Consider the following 18,016-nt stretch of genomic DNA (forward strand, 5'->3'; position numbering starts at 1 on the left):
TAAATTTCTATTTGCTACAAGGTCTGCTTCCAAGTTCACTATTAACAATCTATTCATACATTCAAAACCAAACCTTTGAATGGCTTATTGGTGAATTTTCTTTTGATGTCCTAAAATCAGAATTAAGGGTGGGTCAGAGGCAGATTTAGACTGCTTAGTACTTAATCCAAGTGGGTAGGCCTGGAAGCTCACCAAGCAAACACAAATTAAGTCACAGGATACTGTGAACAACACGATTTTTGATGTGTGGTCTTTTTTCTTTGATGACATAATCAATATTTCTTGGGCTTCATTTATTCAAGGTGAATTGAGGAGTGAAGTATTTATTCTTCTGGAGTGAACTGTTCAGGCCTCCTATGAGTGCATCAGAATTACTGACCTCTTACTTTCTCAGTACTGGGGCTCACAAGAGAAACAATATACTCTAAACAGAGTTGATAGTCTCCTGTCCACTGAGCAAACTCACGATACTTGTGTTTATCTTCAGTTCATTCTGACTTTGGATTTTGACTTTGCAAAGACAGTCCTCTAGAGTATGTGGCAGGGGTTCCGCAGCTCTGAGAAACCTGTAATCACTCTGTTTTCCAAGTATGTCTTCATTGCTTCTTCACCGGCAGTTATTCTTTTTTTTTTTTCAATTTTATTTTTCTTGGATACTTTATGTATTTACATTTCAAATGTTATGCCCTTTCCCCTCTCTCCCACACCCCTCCCTCCGCTTCTATAGGATGCTCCCACTCCCACCCACACACTCCCACCTCTGTGCCCTGGCATTCCCCTACATTAGGGAAACGAGTCTTCACAGGACCAAGGGTTTTTCCTCCCATCGATGCTGGACAATGCTATCCTCTGCTACATGTGTGGCTGGAGCCATGGGTCCCTCCATGTGTACTCATTGGTTGGTGGTCTAATCCCTGGGAGCTCTGGTGGGGTCTGGTTGCTTGATATTGTAGTTCTTCCTATGGTGTTGCAAACCCTTTCAGCTCCTTCAGTCTTTTCTCTAAGATTATATTTTTAAAAGATTTCTTTTCCCTAGATTTTTAAGTCTTTTAGGCTTTTTGGGTGGTAGTGGTGGTGGTAGATTTTATCAGGTAGCAGATAACCTGATTTTTCTTACATTGATTGTAGAAATATTTAATTCGGGCTTGAGGTTTCTATCCTGCCTTTGACTTAAGTTTCCAAATGTATGATACACACAACATTTATATTTACAATAAGCCTTAAACACAAAAGCTGGGCGGATGCAGATGCTACTCTCTATGTTGTTAGAATCTACTTTCCTATTGACAAACCCAAGTTATTCATTTGGGCTGCTTACCTCCCGTTGGCTAGCCCTCAGGGCCATGTTAACCAATGGTGGCCTCTCCTTCTTCCTGTCCTGCAGTTTTTTCCTCCTAGTGGTTCCTCTCCGACCCTAAGCCAAGGAAACCTAAACCTCACCTAGGTCTCTTCTGCCCAATTTCTAACTGTTGGCATCTTTATTTACCAGTCAGAAACAGCCTGGGGACAAGGTCACTCAGCATCTACATGTGGACTCTTATCTCTGGAGAAACCAGTCTTGGAGGCCCAACATTAACATTAGAATACAAGCAACCCACTACACGTGATGGCACATTTCCTCAAATTCTCTTAATATTAAGTAACTCAAAGGGGATTTGTTTTAGTATTGTCATCTGTATGCCATGTTACTAAGTTTTGTGACACTGAAACCTGTAGCAGCTGGTGTTCTCTTGCTGATTGTGTTACCCCCCCAAAAAAACCCAAAAAAACAAAACTGTTTGCAGTGTCCCAAACATAGGCTAAGGGAGTTTTGTCCTCAGCTGGCTCTGACTGTAATAAAGAATTGCTGTACAGCCAATGGTTGGGCAGAGAAAGACAAGGAGGGACCTTTAGATTTGCAAGGGCTTAGAACTGGGAAAAAGGAGAATAGCCCAGACTCGGGGGAGAAAGATGGGACATAGGAGCTGCAGAAGAGAAAGCCAACAAGCCATGAGCCATGAAGAATTTGGGTGGATGGCCACTGGCCACTTTCCCAATTGGGCTTGGGGTAGCAGGGGCAGGTTTAGTAGTGCCCAGCCTTTGTTCTAGCCAAAGTATTTTAAAGAGAACTGGTGTGTATGCCTGTGAGCTGTGAGCGTGCGTGCGTGTGTGCATGCGTGTGCACGTTCTGTTCGAGAATCCAGATAGTTCCTGGGCGTATCCCTCTGGGAGTCTAAGAGGTGTAGCCCATTACCACTACAGAAACCCTAGCTAGTTCTCCACTGAAAGCACCTATACACACTAAACATATACATACCACACAGTCTTGGAATAGCCTCTAGAGCTTTTTGGTCTGCTCCCTATGTAAATGCCTACTGGTAAGAGACTACTTTGTCATATAGATGCTTCCTTGCATTGGAAACCTCTTCTTAGATCAATCGTAAGTGAGCAGCACAAAAAATACATATATTCTTTAGAATCATGAAAGCAAATGTAAAAGTTAGAACATCAGATAGTCCATTACCAACAGTATTTGATGACACAAGAAGGTACTCAGAGATTCTAAGTTTTAAAACCTTGTCTAAAGATTTCATATTCTTTGAACTTTTGGGGCAATGCAAGACAAGACTTTCATTTTAACAAGACTTCCTAGTAATAAATGTATAAAATAAGCAGGGTTTCATATAATTATAAGAAATAAGTAGTTCAACACAGCAAATATTGATTGAATATAGTGTAAGGCCAAGAAGCACTTAAAGAATGAAAAACCTTCTTTGACAGGAGTTTCTAATGGATATGGGATTGTGTCAAAGGAGTACATGCCTTCCGGCTTTGACAAAAGATACTCTGGAAATCAAGGAAACCTGAAAGAATGGGAAAAACTATTTCATAGCTAGTCCTTGTAGGAGGAATACAATTTGGAAACAGATATAGATCAATAAAGTGAAAAATCACAGGATGAGACAGAAATTTTGTTGTCACAAAACTGTAATTCAAGTTGGTTGCAGTAGGGCTACAGGTTTAAAGTTTGAAAAGGGTCCAGACCACAGTGTTCATATGGTCCTTTCATGAGGCTACCTTTGGAGGCTCATGGTTTAATTTATTTTTTTATTCTCTAATTTTTACAGTCCAGACTTTATCCTCCTCCTGGTTCACCCTCTGACTGTTCTACATCTCACACCTCCTCCCCTTCCTGTCCCCTCCCATCTCCAAGAGGATGCTCCCACCACCAACCTTGGGCCCCAAGTTTCTTGAGGGTTAGGTGCATCTTCTCCGAGTCCAGACCTGGCAGTCCTCTCCTGTGTTGGGGGTCTCACATCAACTGATATATGCTGCCTGGTTGGTGGCTCAGTGTCTGAGAGATCCTGGGGGTCCAGGTTAGTTGAGACTGCTGGTCTTCCTATAGGGTGGCCCTTTTCCTCAGCTTTTTCCAGCTTTTCCCCAATTCAACCACAGGGGTCACTATCTTCTGTCCATTGGTTGGGTGTAAATATTTGCATCTGATTCTTTCAGCTGCTTATTGGGTCTTTAAGAGGGCAGTCATGATAGGCCCCTGTTTGTAAGCACACCTGATTGCATCAGGAATGGTGCCAGGCCTTGGGGGTCTCCCCGAGCTGAATCTCATTTTGGGCTTGTTGCTGGAGGAGACTCATGTTTTAAAAGCTGAAATACCAACTGATCAGAGCAAGAAGACAATTAAGTGGAAGCATCATTTAAAATATTTCAACTAGTCAGGCGAGAATTGAAAGTAGCCTCAATTAGGCACATCACATCCCAACCCTTTATTCTTTTGGAGGCCTTTGTAGCACCTATTCTATTAAGTCATGACAAATTGTGTTTGACTCAGGTAAGATGCCTGGTCATTGTTGTAATGAAACCGATTATCTCATACACTAAAATAATCACTAGGGTTAAATGGATAGGTATCTGTGGTGCTTTGAGTAGGAATGGTTACCACAGATTCATGTTTGAATGCTTAGTCATAGAGAATGGCACTATTAGGTGTGGCTTGTTGAAGTAGGTGTGATCTTGTTGGAGGACGTATATCTTTGTGGAGATGTGCCTTATGTACGCTCAAGTTATGCCCAATGTGGCACACAGTCTCTTCCTTTTGCCTGCTCATCTGGATATAGAATTCTCAGCTTCTCTAGCATGTCTGGCTGGCTACTTCCATGGTTCCTGTCATGACCAATAGTGGGCTAAATCTCCCAAACTGTAAGCTAGCCCCAATTAAATATCTTTTCTAAGAGTTGTCATGGTCATGGTATCTTTTCACAGCAATAAAATCCTGAGACAGTGCCATTAATTACTGGGGGGCAGAGGGATGGCTCTCACACACCACTGATTTTTTGAATGACTACTATTTCTGTTTAAAGTAGTATCTTTGATTGCTGTCTTAGGGTTACTACTGCTGTGATGAAACAGTATAACCAAAAGGAAGTCGGGGCGGACAGGATTTATTAGAATTTATACTTCAGGTAACAGCCCATCACTGAGGGACGTCATAACAGGGTCCTGGAGGCAGCAACTGATGCGGAAGCCAGGAAGAGAGCTGCTGACTGGAGTGATCCCTATGACTTTCCCAGCCTGAGTTCTTATAGAAACCAGGACTACCAGGCCAGGGATGGCACCATCTACATAGTTTACCTTTACAGTCTGTTCAGTTTAAAAATTTTACAGCCTCACTACTGATCTTATAAACCTACTTTATCATTATACTTCTATATGCTGATGATTTCCAAGTTTCCTTTTCTACTGTCATTTCTCCCTTTTTGTTTTGTTGTTGTTTGCCTTTGTTTCTTTGGCTTACAATGTTTTAACACCTATATTTTTTAAATTTTCAATATTCTGTTTACACATTTAAAAAGTTTTATCTTGTTCAGGAAATGAGTCAATCAAAAAGTATTATATACAGTGATAAAAAAGTTTGAAATTATCATTATACATTTTCTACTATAATATAAATGATCTAAACAGTTACCCAGGATTTTACTTATGCTCTATCTAAGGTGGAAAAAAGTAGTAACTAAAATTGATCTACTCCACCAGGGTGGGAGGAATGAAGGACTTCAAAGATACCTGACATCTTGAAGCTTAGTGCCTAGAGCAGTAAGGTAAGTTACTGATAGAATTTAGCATAGAACCAGTCCTCATTTAAAATTTTTTTTGGAAAACTTAATACTGAAACTTTACCTAATAGACATTAAGACACATTTTATGAATGAAAGCTGTTACTTCACTCTTAAAAACATTCACGGTTGTTTGAAATGCACCTCTATGACCTCTCCACTGTTTAACTGTGTTGAGTCCAGGGTTTGAAGTTACAAGTTTGAACAATCAACCCAACACTATCCCTTTCACTTTATGTGTGCACATGAGTATAAACATGGCGTCCCCAGGTAGATGCATTTGTGCTCTCCTTATCTCTAAGGCACTGGCTCTGAAGTTAGAACACTGATCTGGCCAGACTGGCTGGCCAGCAAACCCCAGTGCTGGGTTTACAGGGCACGCTGATGTACCCACTTCTTTACATTGGTACTGGGGACTGAACTCAAGGGCTAGCAAGATGCTAAGGAGAAGGGCACTGGCCAACAAGCTGGACATTAGAGAACCAACTGTCCCAAGTTGATTTTGACCTCTGCACATATCGCACCATTCCAAAATAAATAAAAGGAAACCTTTACAAAATTTAAGTCCTGACGTTTGCATAACAAGCTTTTTACAACTGAGGCATCTTGCCAGCACTTTGTCCTCTTTTTAAAAGGTGATACTACTTCTCAAAATTAAGCATTTTGTTATGTTATCTGCATTTCAGAGTAAAACAAAGGCACCAATGTAACAAAATGCAAATGTTTAATTTTTCAAAACTTAACTATACTAATAAAAATAAATTATAGACAACCTTCAATATTTGTACATTATCTTCATATAACTGTAACAGTGCTTTCAAAAGACATCTTGTAAAGGATATTTTCACGATACAATGTTTCAAAAATAGGGCAACATTAAAGAACATTAGTCTGAAATACATCTCACAATGCTGAGAGGTGTACTTTATCAAATTAACCAACCGTACTTTTATTCAAAACATGGCTTTTAATGACATTTCTTGTCCATTTCAGTGATTTCTTGGATCCAAAACAAGATTTGAGTGTTTATTTCTTTGAATACATCATTTGTTGACCGTCCTTTCACTGCCATAGAATGATTTGCCTTCTCAATCCAATGAATTTTACTGGGGGCTTGCATTTTCTGTGCTACTTTCTCCAACAAGTTCTAGACAGGAAAGAGAAGAGGATATTAGAGTCTATTGGGGCCTGGAGAGATGGCTCAGAGGTCAAGAGCACTGGCTGCTCTTCCAGAGGTCCTGAGTTCAATTCCTAGCAACCACATGGTGGCTCACAACCATCTGTACTGGAATCCAATATTCTCTTCTGGTGTGTCTGAAGACAGCTACAGTGTACTCATATACATAAAATAACTCATATACATAAAATAAATAAATATATCTTTCAAAAAATAGTCTATTGATATTTAGTAAAAGATTATGTTTCCTTATCTCTATTGGACTGACAGTCACTCAAGAGTTTCCATTAAATACCTGCTCTACAGGCAACTTTATAGACAATGGAGTATATAATGAAACATCAATAGCAAAGTCAGTTCACTTCTTTAATGCGATCACATCATAGAATACACCAAACATTTGCTGGCAAAAAAGGTTAAGAAGATTCAAGTTACTAAAAAAAGGTTTTTTTTTTTTTTTTAAACAAAACTTATTTTTCCAAGGAAATTACAGCTTTCCAAGGCAATCAGCAGTTTCCCATTTGGCTAATATTCAGTAATCTGTGAATGCTGTCAAAGCTCACTTTGGATTTAATAACAACCTACCTAAAATTTAAAACAATAAGGCAAATGTATATCCTAATATCTCCTTAAGTCTTAACAATTAGATATTAATTCTTCAAATAAAGGACTAAACCTATTTATCAAATCCCTTTCGGGAGATGCATTTTGTTAGTATGTTTTTACTTTTCTGTACTCCAAAGAGCAGACAAATGAACACTTTTTTGTTTTTGTTTTTTGAAAAAGAGTGGATGTGACCCCGGCTGTCCTGGAACTCCTTATACATAGAACCAAGCTGGTCTTGAACTCACAGAAATCCATCAGCCTCTGTCTTCTGAGTGTTGGGGTTAAAGGATGGGTACCACATCCAGAGGTTAAATGTGGCAGGTAAAAGTCTTGCCCCTAATACGTTTCTTTCACTCATACACATATAGAGTTCCAATTCACCTTTTCACACATTTCATCTGCTGAGCCTGACACAAACAGTACAGGATCCTTTATGCGAAAGAGATCTTCATCTCTGAGTTTATGCTGCTGCTTTGGATGGTGCAGTGGGTAAGAAATACAAATGAGACCTCGAACAAAATCATCGGCATCATCTAGCTCAGTATGACACATTACAGAAGCAGCTGCTCTTGAGCCCATCGAACGACCTAAAACCAAGTAAACTCAATTAGAAATATAAACATTTACATACAACAGTAATGGTGGTATGATAAAATTAGATTTGCTGTTCTTCATATTTATGAAGAAAAAAAATCACAATTCAAAAGGTGGATCAACCAACAAATTCCAATGGTCTTAATGGAAAACTACAGTTTTATTAAAAGCTAAAAACTGATTTAGTTTAGGCAACATTTTAAAAAGAAGCAATTCTTTTTCTCAATACTTAAAAGAGTGAAGAAATTTTTTTTCAATGAATCAACTTTAAGAGTAATAAAATGCTATAAAATAAAAGGAGCTTTATAAAACACAAATGCTTTAAATCTGCTTTACGCATACTTTATAATAAAGTATCAAGGTTATGTATCAAAACAAAATAACTATTAAATTAACTTCCTGTTATCAGTTTTAATATTATAGTACAATTTATACTGAAGCTTACCTCCAAGAAAAACACCTGCAAGTTTGTATTCTCCGGAGGTCTTCAGGTAATTCTAGGTAAATCAACCCAAAAAAGAAAAAAAATTATCGATTCCTCTCATATATCACCAGATAGTCTTACTATTACTGATATATAAAAAAATTTATGTAAAGACAACTGTATAGATTCTTACATTTTTTTCTTCTTCTGGTCATATATTCACTATTAATCCTTATGTTGGTTATTATGTCAGGGCAAAATAAATTTGCCTTTATAAAAATATTCAAACAGTATACTATTGGTATACAATCCAAGAATGGAGTCATGTGAGAAAACTCTCAGAAAACAAGAGTCTTGTGATCTCAGTTTCTTCAAACCAGAATTATTTTTGGAATGTGCTTTTATGCTCCTCCTCGGTATAGTAGATAGGAGTGAGTTTACTTAAGCAATTAGCCATGTACCTCTACAGAAAAACATGTTTTTGCCATGTATAGCTTTGTCCTTGTGATTGAACACCTTATTCGTGCGATTCTTCTTAATCCTCAAACTATCAACTGCCTGATGCTCTAAGTAAAGTTGGTTATCGCATGAAACTTTAGTCTCCCTAATTTAGTTCCCACTGCCTCTAGAGTGGTAAATGGCACCAGGGACCTGAAGTCTATGAGGTAAAACAGTGGAGACCCTCACAGGAGGAGGTTAGCATAACAGCGCAGAAAACAGGGAAAGTTTGCCTTATGTTAAGGAGCCTGTGCTTAATATCTTAAAGAAAGGAGAAGCCTAAGTATCAAAATCAGAATTACTAGATTGCTTGCAAGTTGTTTATAATCACAATCCCTGGTTTCCAGAGGAAAGGACTTAGATGAAGTATGGGAGGGTCTAAAAAAGATTGAAAAAGCATATAAACACAGGGAAAAGATCCTTGTTCAATTTTGGGTCACTTGGGCATTGATTCAAATTGTTACTAAAATACTTAAGGATGATAAAGAGGATATTAATTACGACAAAGAGATGGCTGATGTCTTGAATGAATATAAACTGGATAACCAAACCTTAAAATTGATAAAAGAGGAGAAAAGAAAAAGGTTTTCCTTGTGGAAGCAAAATTGAAAATTATAAAGTGACACGAACTAGGCCAGTGAGGGTTCCCTCAGCTCCCTTACTGGAGCTTCCTTTAAATACATATCCTCCATTGCCTGAAAACTTTACAACCCAGGCAAGCTAGAGCATGGCTGGAAAAAGTACTTCATGTACCCATCTCTCCCTGTGAGATGTGCTCTCCCACACCTCATGAGCTGTGCTTGGTATTTCCAGTACAATTTCAGCAAAATCAAAATGTTTTTCTAATTATGTACTAACCAATCTATTTAAAATTCTAGGACAAAAGACAATGTTGGACAGTCCTTTCACAATATTTTGAGTGGCAAAGGGAGAATTTGAATCCAGACTAAAATAACCATTTGTGTCTTAAGTGTACCTTTTGCTGCCTTTAACATTGTACTCACTAAATGGTCTCCTATAGGTATTAGAGCACAGAGGATAAACCTTTGGAATGGATTTATTTACACAACAAAGGCCATAAGATACTGTTTACTTTACTGTTCTTGTTAATGAGGGAAAGACCCGATGTCAGCAGTTAATTATATGGATCTCTTTTTTAAGCTATTCTCTAGAATTTTCTGATCAATATAATAATTTAATTAATAGTACCAGACCTGGTTTGGATCTCTTTTCTTGGTGGCAGAGTATTAATTATAATTTGCTTGCATACGGGAATCTCACTAATTAAATGATATTAGATTTTTCTAAAACATTTCAAATCAAAACCACTTTGGAGGTCCTGCTATTAAAAATCAAAATGGGGAAATGTCAGAATACAGTCCAAGGATGGAATCATGTGACAATTCTGAGTACTTGTGAGAAAACTACAAGAAAACAAGATAAGAGTCTTGTGACTGAGTTTCTTCAAAAAACTGTTGGAATGTGCTTTTATGTATTATTCCCAGGTCTGGTAGATAGAGAAGTGACATCATTTCAGCTTTTGGTATCCATATGCTTCTATGAAAAACGGATTTTTGCCATGTGTAGGTTGTCCTTGTTATTGAATATCTTAATCATGTGATGCTTCTTAACTCTTAAGAGTAGAAACTTAAGAGTATACACTCTAAATAAAGTTGGCTATTGCATGAGACTTTAGTCTGCCTCATTTTTAGGCTCTTCTCTCCCAGTTTCACACCACCAACTAAAGAGATAAAACGGTAAACCTGATGAATGACAAATTATCTTTTTAAAGCTGGAAATCGCAAATTTGATGAAAATAGTACCTAACGAAAATATTTTAAAGGAATTTCAGCATTGTCCTTTTCCCAGGACTTGTAAGTCACGCTTATAAACAACATATAAAGGTGGTATATTTGTAATATGCATATTATAGCTTGTTTATTCCTCTAGGTTGCCAAAACTATATTCTAAAGTTATATTATTTTAGTGAGTTTCTTGAGCAGCAGCATGAAAGAACACTTACGATGTCAACATTCATCTCCACAAAAACAAATTGATGATAAAAAAAGAAATATGAACATTAAATAACCTCATGTACTGCCGAGTTTCCAAGGATACTCATTAAGGTATTTCTATCTAAAAGTTAAATAAGACAACAAAATATCTTAAATTTATGAAGAATTTTAATCAGAACCTGATTATAGGTGAATGTATTGTTCTTACCAAAACTGCTTTATATGCCTTAATTCTATGTACAATATTAAGGCCTTTGCAAGTAAATCTCAGGCAAAAAAACCCGTGAGATGCAAGATGGGATGCCAGTGACATCAAATGAGGAAGATTCATATCTCCTGATGCTCCATGTGTAAGAATTATTCCATATGCTATGTTCTTGTTAGGTACCAAACAAACGGCATCCAGTAATTTATTTCCAAAAGGTATTTTTAATTTAACCTAAAATTTGAAAGAATAAAAGTATCAAAATTATTTCCTTGACTATTTAAACACCTGAATAAATATACATATTTGTTCTGTAGGACTTATATCTAAATGCATGGCCTCAAAACAAGTCATATTTATAGTATTTAAGAAATAGTTACTGTCATGTGCTTTAAGTGTTAATGTATTAACTCACTGTAAGCATTCCTTATAATTCTATGAGGCAATTACTATTATTCGTACTTTACGGATAAGGCACAGCAGATTAAGTAATTGTTCAAGGTGACATAGCTTTAGCTAAGAATCAAAAGTCAGGTTCTTCACCCTGCACTTCTAATTCTGTACTGCCTCTACTATGCAAACCGAAAACAAGGCTATTATATAGAACTGGTGATTAACCCATTCTCCTACCTCACCCAAAAGTTGACCAGAAGACACCGAATATATGGAAATCTTACCTCTGTGTGACTCATTTTCACTGTTGAATAATAAACACAAGGTGCATTACATCTGAGAAGCAAAGGGCATCTCCCTGAAAAGAAGATTCTGTTGTAAAAGGTGAGTTGTCAGACACGGATATGACCCCAAAACTATGAATGAGCATGTTCAAAAGCTGAAATAAACACAACTACCAACTAGCTCTTTACACACTGGTACTCTGTACTTATTTATTACTCAATCATACATTACTGTCAAGATTTTTATGAGCACTCAAAACTAATTATAGGAGCTATCAGATAAATATAAGATAAAGCAAATTTGATACTTTGATACAGAGGCTTTAAAGTAATTCTTTCCAAAACAGGATACTGTACCTTTACAAATATATTTTTGAAATATATTTATGAGTCTTCATTCTTAACCACCCCAACTTAATTTCTATATCTACTAAATAATTTTCTTCATCATTCCTTTTTTGATACAATCTCAACAATTTCAATTTAAGTTTCCTGAAGCTATTAAATAATTTTCATCATTTCGTTTTCTCCCTTTCATATAACAGAAGTCCTTGTCATGTGATCCTATTGACTCTGGGTTTGACTACTGGAACATTTCAAAGTGTTACTTCTGAGGTAAGCTGTGGCAGATTCCTAGAAATTTTGAACTGATTTTCACCCTGAACCACAGAGAAAATCCATCGCAGGATTTTTTTCAGTTTCAGCCAGAATCCCATAATGAAGACAGTTTGAGAAAATTTAAAGCCAAATTAAAGCCTAGAACTCAGTCTAAGTCACAACTGATCTGAAGAACCATAAGCAAGAAAAGCCACTGTAATTTTTGCAATCCCTTTTTATTGTGAGAACTTTCATTTTTCAGCATATCACTGCCATGAGAATTTCCATTATCTATATGCCTTTATTGGCATTTGTTAATTCAGTAGGTAACAGTAACATGGTTCAAAGCTCAAAAAGATACCAAGAATATATTACATTGTCTCAGTTCACTTTTGCCTTGCATTTGGAACACTTCTCAAGGCAACCAGTATTACTTGTTTTTCAGTAGATATACTTACAGGTGTGTAGGTACATTTGTAAAAAAAAAAAAAAAATCATGGGAAAGGAAATGTTGCATCAAATAATCTGTAATTTTAAAAACTAATTTTCATTTAAGAAGAGGCAACACATATATCTATTATTTTTTGTGCTGTATGTACATATGTGCAAATGCACGTGTGTGTGTGTGTGTGTGTGAGTGTGTGTGTGTGCGCGTGTGCGCGTGCCCTACGTGTGGAGGTCAGAGATGAACATCAGGTGTCTTCCTTTATCACTCTTGTTTATTATAACAGGGTCTCTCGCTGAACTGAACTTGGAGCTTAACAATTTGAGTAAGCTGGCTGGCCAGCCAATACGACTTCCCTATCCTATCTGCCTATTTGGGCTCCCTGAGTCTAGGCCTGGCTTTTAAATGAATGCTGACGATCCAAAGACAAGATCCCCAGCTTTTACAACAGCTACTTTCTCAGCTAAAGCATTTCCCCAGGTCCTAGTACAAAATTCCAAAAAAAAGATGTAAATAGTGAGGTCCTGTCACAAGTCCTTTAGTATTAAATTCCACTGACTGACTTGTGTGTATATGTGTGTTTCCTCTGTCCTGTCATCCCGCCCCGACCCTGTTGAGTCTGGAGGTTATTAATCTAGCTATCAACGTTTTGGAAGCTGAAAGAGAAGTGAATGAAGGAATTATGACTTTAGGGCTCTTATTTTCATATGTGTATTCTTACAATTAACAGCTGTGGCTCCTTCAGTTTTTTTTTTTTTTTAATTTGTCAAAATAAGCCCCTTTCTGATCTTTTAAACTTGGGGAACACAATCACTCAAGAGAGTGAAATGGGGAGACTAGGGAAATATCCTACAGCTTCCTTAAAAAAACTTTTAACATGTGTCTCCCACCTCTATTCACATCGATGCACTATCCCTTCCAGTTCCAACTATATTAAATACTGCCAGTTTTTGTGCGCTCCAAGGCTATAATTTATTCGGACTAGTTTTATTGTTCTCCCTTGCTGGTTTAGCCACTGCTTTTTAAGAGTTCATTATTCAACTGTTAATATTTCTAAGGTCTCTTTCCTGGCCCTGGTAAAAACCAGGTTGGGTGGGGCATGACTATAATCTCGGGATTTGAAAGACAGAAAGGAGAATCACTGCAAGTTTGAGACCAGCCTGTGCAAGATCCTGTCTCAAAAACAAAACAAAACAAAACAAAACAGAAAACAAACAAACAAACAACCCACAAAGAACCCTTCCCTGTAATTCTAATGGGGTTTTGGAAAACAGTCCAATTAGATACATGTTTTAAAGTTAATATCAACCTGGGAAACTCTTCTAGATTAACCTGGGATTTTTAAGGAAAACTTAGCTCTTCTCCAGACTTCATTATGAACTTGATTTAGACTGCTTCAGTAACACCGAAATGTCCCATATGGTAAAAGCTCAAAGCAACTGATATCTCGGGCTCCCCCCTCCCTTAGGAAAGGGAGGGCCGAAGCCTCTGGCTCGGCCTCAATGTCTTCCCCAGCAGATGGAGAACACTGCACCAACTCCGAAGAGGCAAGGTGTTTTGTGATGACACAAAACAAACATAGCTGAGTCGGTACTGAGTTCAAACGTCGTGGACAACCAAGCGTAGAGTTCAGCAGGAAGGGGACACTTTACTCAAAAGGTAGTGTTTTACGGTCGTAGCTTCCTTCCACTAAGCTCCCCAAAACGCCACGGCCACCCGACTTCAAGTTTAAAAAAATGTATATTAACTTATTGTCTGTTACAGCTGCAGCACTATTTAGGTTGTCACCACGCGAACAAAACCCAATTCTAGTAATGCCGGGATCCACCAACCAAACGACCAAAAAATCCAAACCCGAGGTTAGAGGTCGACGGGAACCGTCGTTTATTCACTCAACGAACGCGCGTGTCCTGGGCCGGGCAGCCGCCTGGGTGGTGAACCTCTCGTCTGGAAGGAGGCTTCGCTCTCCTCAGCCCGGACAGTTCAACGAGAGTCGCCGCGGCCCGGCTCCACCTGCCCACAGAACCAAACCAGTGTCCACCCTCCCCGGCAAAACAGACCATCGGCTGCTCCACGTCCGCAGAGAGCTTCCACAGACGCCTCAGGCGGAGACCGACAGCCCCGGAGGAGCTGCCCACCTGGTTCGGCACCGCCGCTCCACTTCCCGCCGCCGCCGCCGCCGCCGCGCTTACCAGCGAACGCACGAGTGACCGCCAGCGCCCAACCGCCCTCACTCTCTTCAGGGAGCTAACTAACACGCTCGAAGCGACCGCCTAGCCGCCCCCTTCAGCGCGGCCCGCTACTGCGCTGGCGCACGCAGGCTTCCTCCCCTGCTCGTGGGGCGCGCCGCGGGGCTCGCCGGGAAGGAGAGTTTTCCGCTGGTTTTAGCTCGGCCCCGCCTTTCGCGGGCGCTTGGTGGCTGTAATCCTGGTGCTAGAGTCTGTACGCTAGTACAGCCGAGCGCGGGAAAGACGTTCATGTCCACTTCCGGTCCGGACGTCCCTTCAGAAGACATGGAGTCAAGCCTGACAGCCCCTCCCTCACATACCGCAGTGAATTCTTTATCCCCTTGCATTTCAGGCGCGTACAGTCCAGTGCCTCATGGGCACAAGACAGCTATGCATGCAACCCCGAACAAAATTGCACTTAAAACATTCTCTACCTCTCCCCTCTCCCGCTCTGGTCTCATCCTATCTCCGCGTCCCCCCCAGCCCACCCCCAGATTCCATCCATCCATCAAAAGTATGCCTTTTGGCAACTTGACCTCGTGATTCCCTGTGAGCTCTGTATGCCAAAATAGAGTCTAAAGACGGGATGCTTCTCACCTGTGCCAGGCTAGGTTAAGCCTCCCACATTATCATTGCCTGTTTTGTCTACTCGTCACCTAAAAGGTGGGTTGCTAGCATCCTTGTGCCCATCACTTCCTTTGGATGACCCTGAGGATATATAGGACCCATTCACTCAGTCCCACCCAAAGACTCTTCGAACCTCCCTCTTTAGAGTCAAATAATCAGAATTTCCTCCTGTTCTTACAGGTGCTTTGCCGCTTCACCCCAATCCTACCAAGCAGGCCCTTTGGCATAGGTTTGACTCTTCCAGTTGCTCAGATTGCAGCTTTTACTTAGGAAAGTTATTTTGTATGAGAGAGAGAGGGAGGGAGGAAGGGAGGGAGGGAGGGAGGGAGGAAGGGAGGGAGGGAGGGAGAGATTGTTTTTCAGTTTTGACTGAATCTCCTGATTAGGATAACTCGTGGCAAATGTTTGATGAATGAATTAAATCCCCCTTATGCACTTGTTACCTGCCCTCTTTTCTGACACAGTACATATTAAGAAACAATTAGGGGAAAGCCATTATCAGAAGTGCTTTCTCAAGTTAGTCTTAACATTTTAAATTAACACTTCCTTATTGTCTGTTAAGCTGTCTTCTCTCCCTCCTCTGCCCTTTTTCTTCCTTCCTCTCTGAGTTCTTGAGTGTCCTACAGTGTCAAAAACCAGGAGCCACCACTGAGATGTTGCCAGGCAAAAATTTTAGTTTTATAGCCAGACCAGACTTACACTCTCCTCAGGAGTAGGAGAATGAAAGCAGCCCAGACCAGAAACTGAGGCCTTTTTACGGCAAATAAGCAAGTGTTTTAAAAAAGACAGACAAAAAAACCTACAAACAAAAAACCTAACAAAACGAAACAAAAAGCAAACATGGAATTTTGGTGTTATTTTTATGATCATAGAAAAGGTACACACTGAGTAGACAGCTAACATACCATGAAACATTTTATGGTCATCAATTCTTGGAACAATGGAAACAATTTACAATGGGTTATTCACAGGATTATTGCAGAAGAACATTAAAACAACAACAAAACCGACTAACCAACCAAAAAAATAATCAAGGTGACCTCCAGACATGGATATGCTCAAAGTCTAACACTGTTTAGTTGAAAAAAGAAATGGAGTCATCTGTCCCTTAATGGAGGGATGGAGTCCATATTCCCACTGTCCACTCTACCACTAGCATACATTGCTAGCTCATGTCTGCTACTTTTTCTAACTTTTATTTATTCATATATCCTAAGTTTCAATTTCTAGTAATTGTACAATCATTTGCAGCCATCACCAAATTCTTAGGCCATCTTATGATTTCTAGAAGAAACTTGTCATTCCCTTTCCTACCTTTTAACACCAGACCACCACTAACATGATTTGTGTTTATGCCTTTTTTAGTTTATACAAATGGAGCCACAGAATAAGATCTTTGATCTGTCATCTTGCACTTGGAATGTGCAAGTGTATGTTGCTGCTTCCTCTCAAATGTCTGTCACTCAATCCTATTAAACAGTTTTATGTATCCATCTACCAGTCTGTGGACATTTGGCTTACTGTGAATCATATTGCTACAGCGTTCAGATAGACAGCAGTGCTTTGGTGAGAGAAGCAGGGGGAGATTAAGACATTAAGCTGAAGGCTAGGAAGATAGAGGGTTCACAAGGCAAGAAATGTTAAAAATGTACCCTTAGAAGAAAAAAGAGGCAAGGATACCCCCACCCAATACATCCTAAGGATTCAGCCCTGCTAAATGTCTTAACATTAATTAATCCAGGTAAGTTGAGTTCAGATTATGACTTCTAGGATTGTAATATTTGTCCTGTTTTAGATGACTAAGTATGTGATAGTTATTTTCACAGATGTAATAGGAAACTAATATAAAACTCATATTTATGAACCCAAATTTGAGTTCTACATGTACTGGACTGTAATTGTTTTTGATGATTTCAACCACTTAAAATGTTAAAATTATACTTAGTTTCAAGGTTGTACAAATGTGTGGTGGGTAAGATTTGGCCTGTGGGTTGTAGTTTAAAATGCCCTAAATCAAGGCCTGGTATGGTGTCCCAGTCCTTTAATCCCAGCACTTAGAAGGCAGAGGAAGGTAGAACAATGAATTTGAAGCCAGCATGCTCTACATAGAGAGTTCCAGGCCAACCATGATTACCTAGTAAGACCATGTTAAAAAAAAAAAAAAAAAAGAAGAAACAAAATACAAAACTATTAAATGACCACATTGCATAAAATTCTGAAGAAGTAAAACATGCAAAAAATGCCATGCCCAAATTAAACAATACATAATTTGCAAGGCTTTTTACATTGTTTCAAAATTAAAATTTTGTAAGTACAATCACTATAAATGAATGCAACAAAAGCAGAAAAAGAAAATGTAAACAGTTCCAATAGATATCTGAAAAAACAATGCCTATTTAAAGCTCTTGTTATGGTTAAGCTTTTAAAAATTAGTATTAGAAGATTTTAGTATTTTAACAGTGGCTTATCATAAGCTAAACCAACAGTCCATCTCTGATTTGCATATTTAGATTAGTGAAGTAGGCACCGGTGCCTGTGATGCTAATTTTAGCCACAACCCATACTTATTTTGATTCCCAAGTTTTCATGCTTTTTCCAGAAAAGACAAAAAATATCTCCTGCTCTATCTTTGGAGCTTACTACTATAACTGAGTGCACATTATGTATTCAATATTTATTGTATGAATTCCCACTAATAATGGTTCACTTGGTTGGGCCAAACCCAATGTAAGGTCAAACATTTTGGATGTTTCGGCCAGGGTTTTTTTCAATGAGATTAACATTTAAATCAGTGAACTTGGAGTAAAGTAGATTG

General features: G+C 38.8%; 1 protein-coding gene and 1 long non-coding RNA gene across 10 annotated transcripts; one reads left to right on the forward strand and one right to left on the reverse strand.

Moving 5' to 3' along the window:
• Positions 1-5,815: 5,815 nt before the first annotated feature.
• Positions 5,816-14,651, reverse strand: Tex30 (testis expressed 30). Of its 9 annotated transcripts, none has more exon segments than NM_001395634.1 (6): positions 5,816-6,255; positions 7,273-7,478; positions 7,931-7,982; positions 10,631-10,861; positions 11,305-11,378; positions 14,485-14,651. In NM_001395634.1, coding segments are annotated over 5 exon segments (684 nt in total). In that variant the 5' UTR covers positions 11,320-11,378; positions 14,485-14,651; the 3' UTR covers positions 5,816-6,075.
• On the forward strand, positions 13,816-16,698 carry LOC148003710 (uncharacterized). The gene is made up of 2 exons (XR_015629492.1): positions 13,816-14,005; positions 14,111-16,698. It is a non-coding gene; the product is annotated as an uncharacterized LOC148003710 (long non-coding RNA).
• The last annotated feature ends 1,318 nt before the right edge of the window (positions 16,699-18,016 follow it).

Source organism: Rattus norvegicus, chromosome 9 (genome assembly GCF_021556685.1).
Source record: "Rattus norvegicus strain SHRSP/BbbUtx chromosome 9, alternate assembly SHRSP_T2T, whole genome shotgun sequence".
In the NCBI taxonomy this organism is placed as follows: Eukaryota; Metazoa; Chordata; class Mammalia; order Rodentia; family Muridae; genus Rattus; species Rattus norvegicus.

What these genes read in the sequence shown, in the direction of transcription:
- Tex30 (XM_087565253.1), bottom strand. An exon ending in TGCAGGTGTTTTTCTTGGAG is followed by an intron (nt 7,479 to 7,930) that starts GTAAGCTTCAGT and finishes ACTTGGTTTTAG; the next exon opens with GTCGTTCGATGGGCTCAAGA. An exon ending in CAGATGAAATGTGTGAAAAG is followed by an intron (nt 6,256 to 7,272) that starts GTGAATTGGAAC and finishes TTTCCTGTCTAG; the next exon opens with AACTTGTTGGAGAAAGTAGC.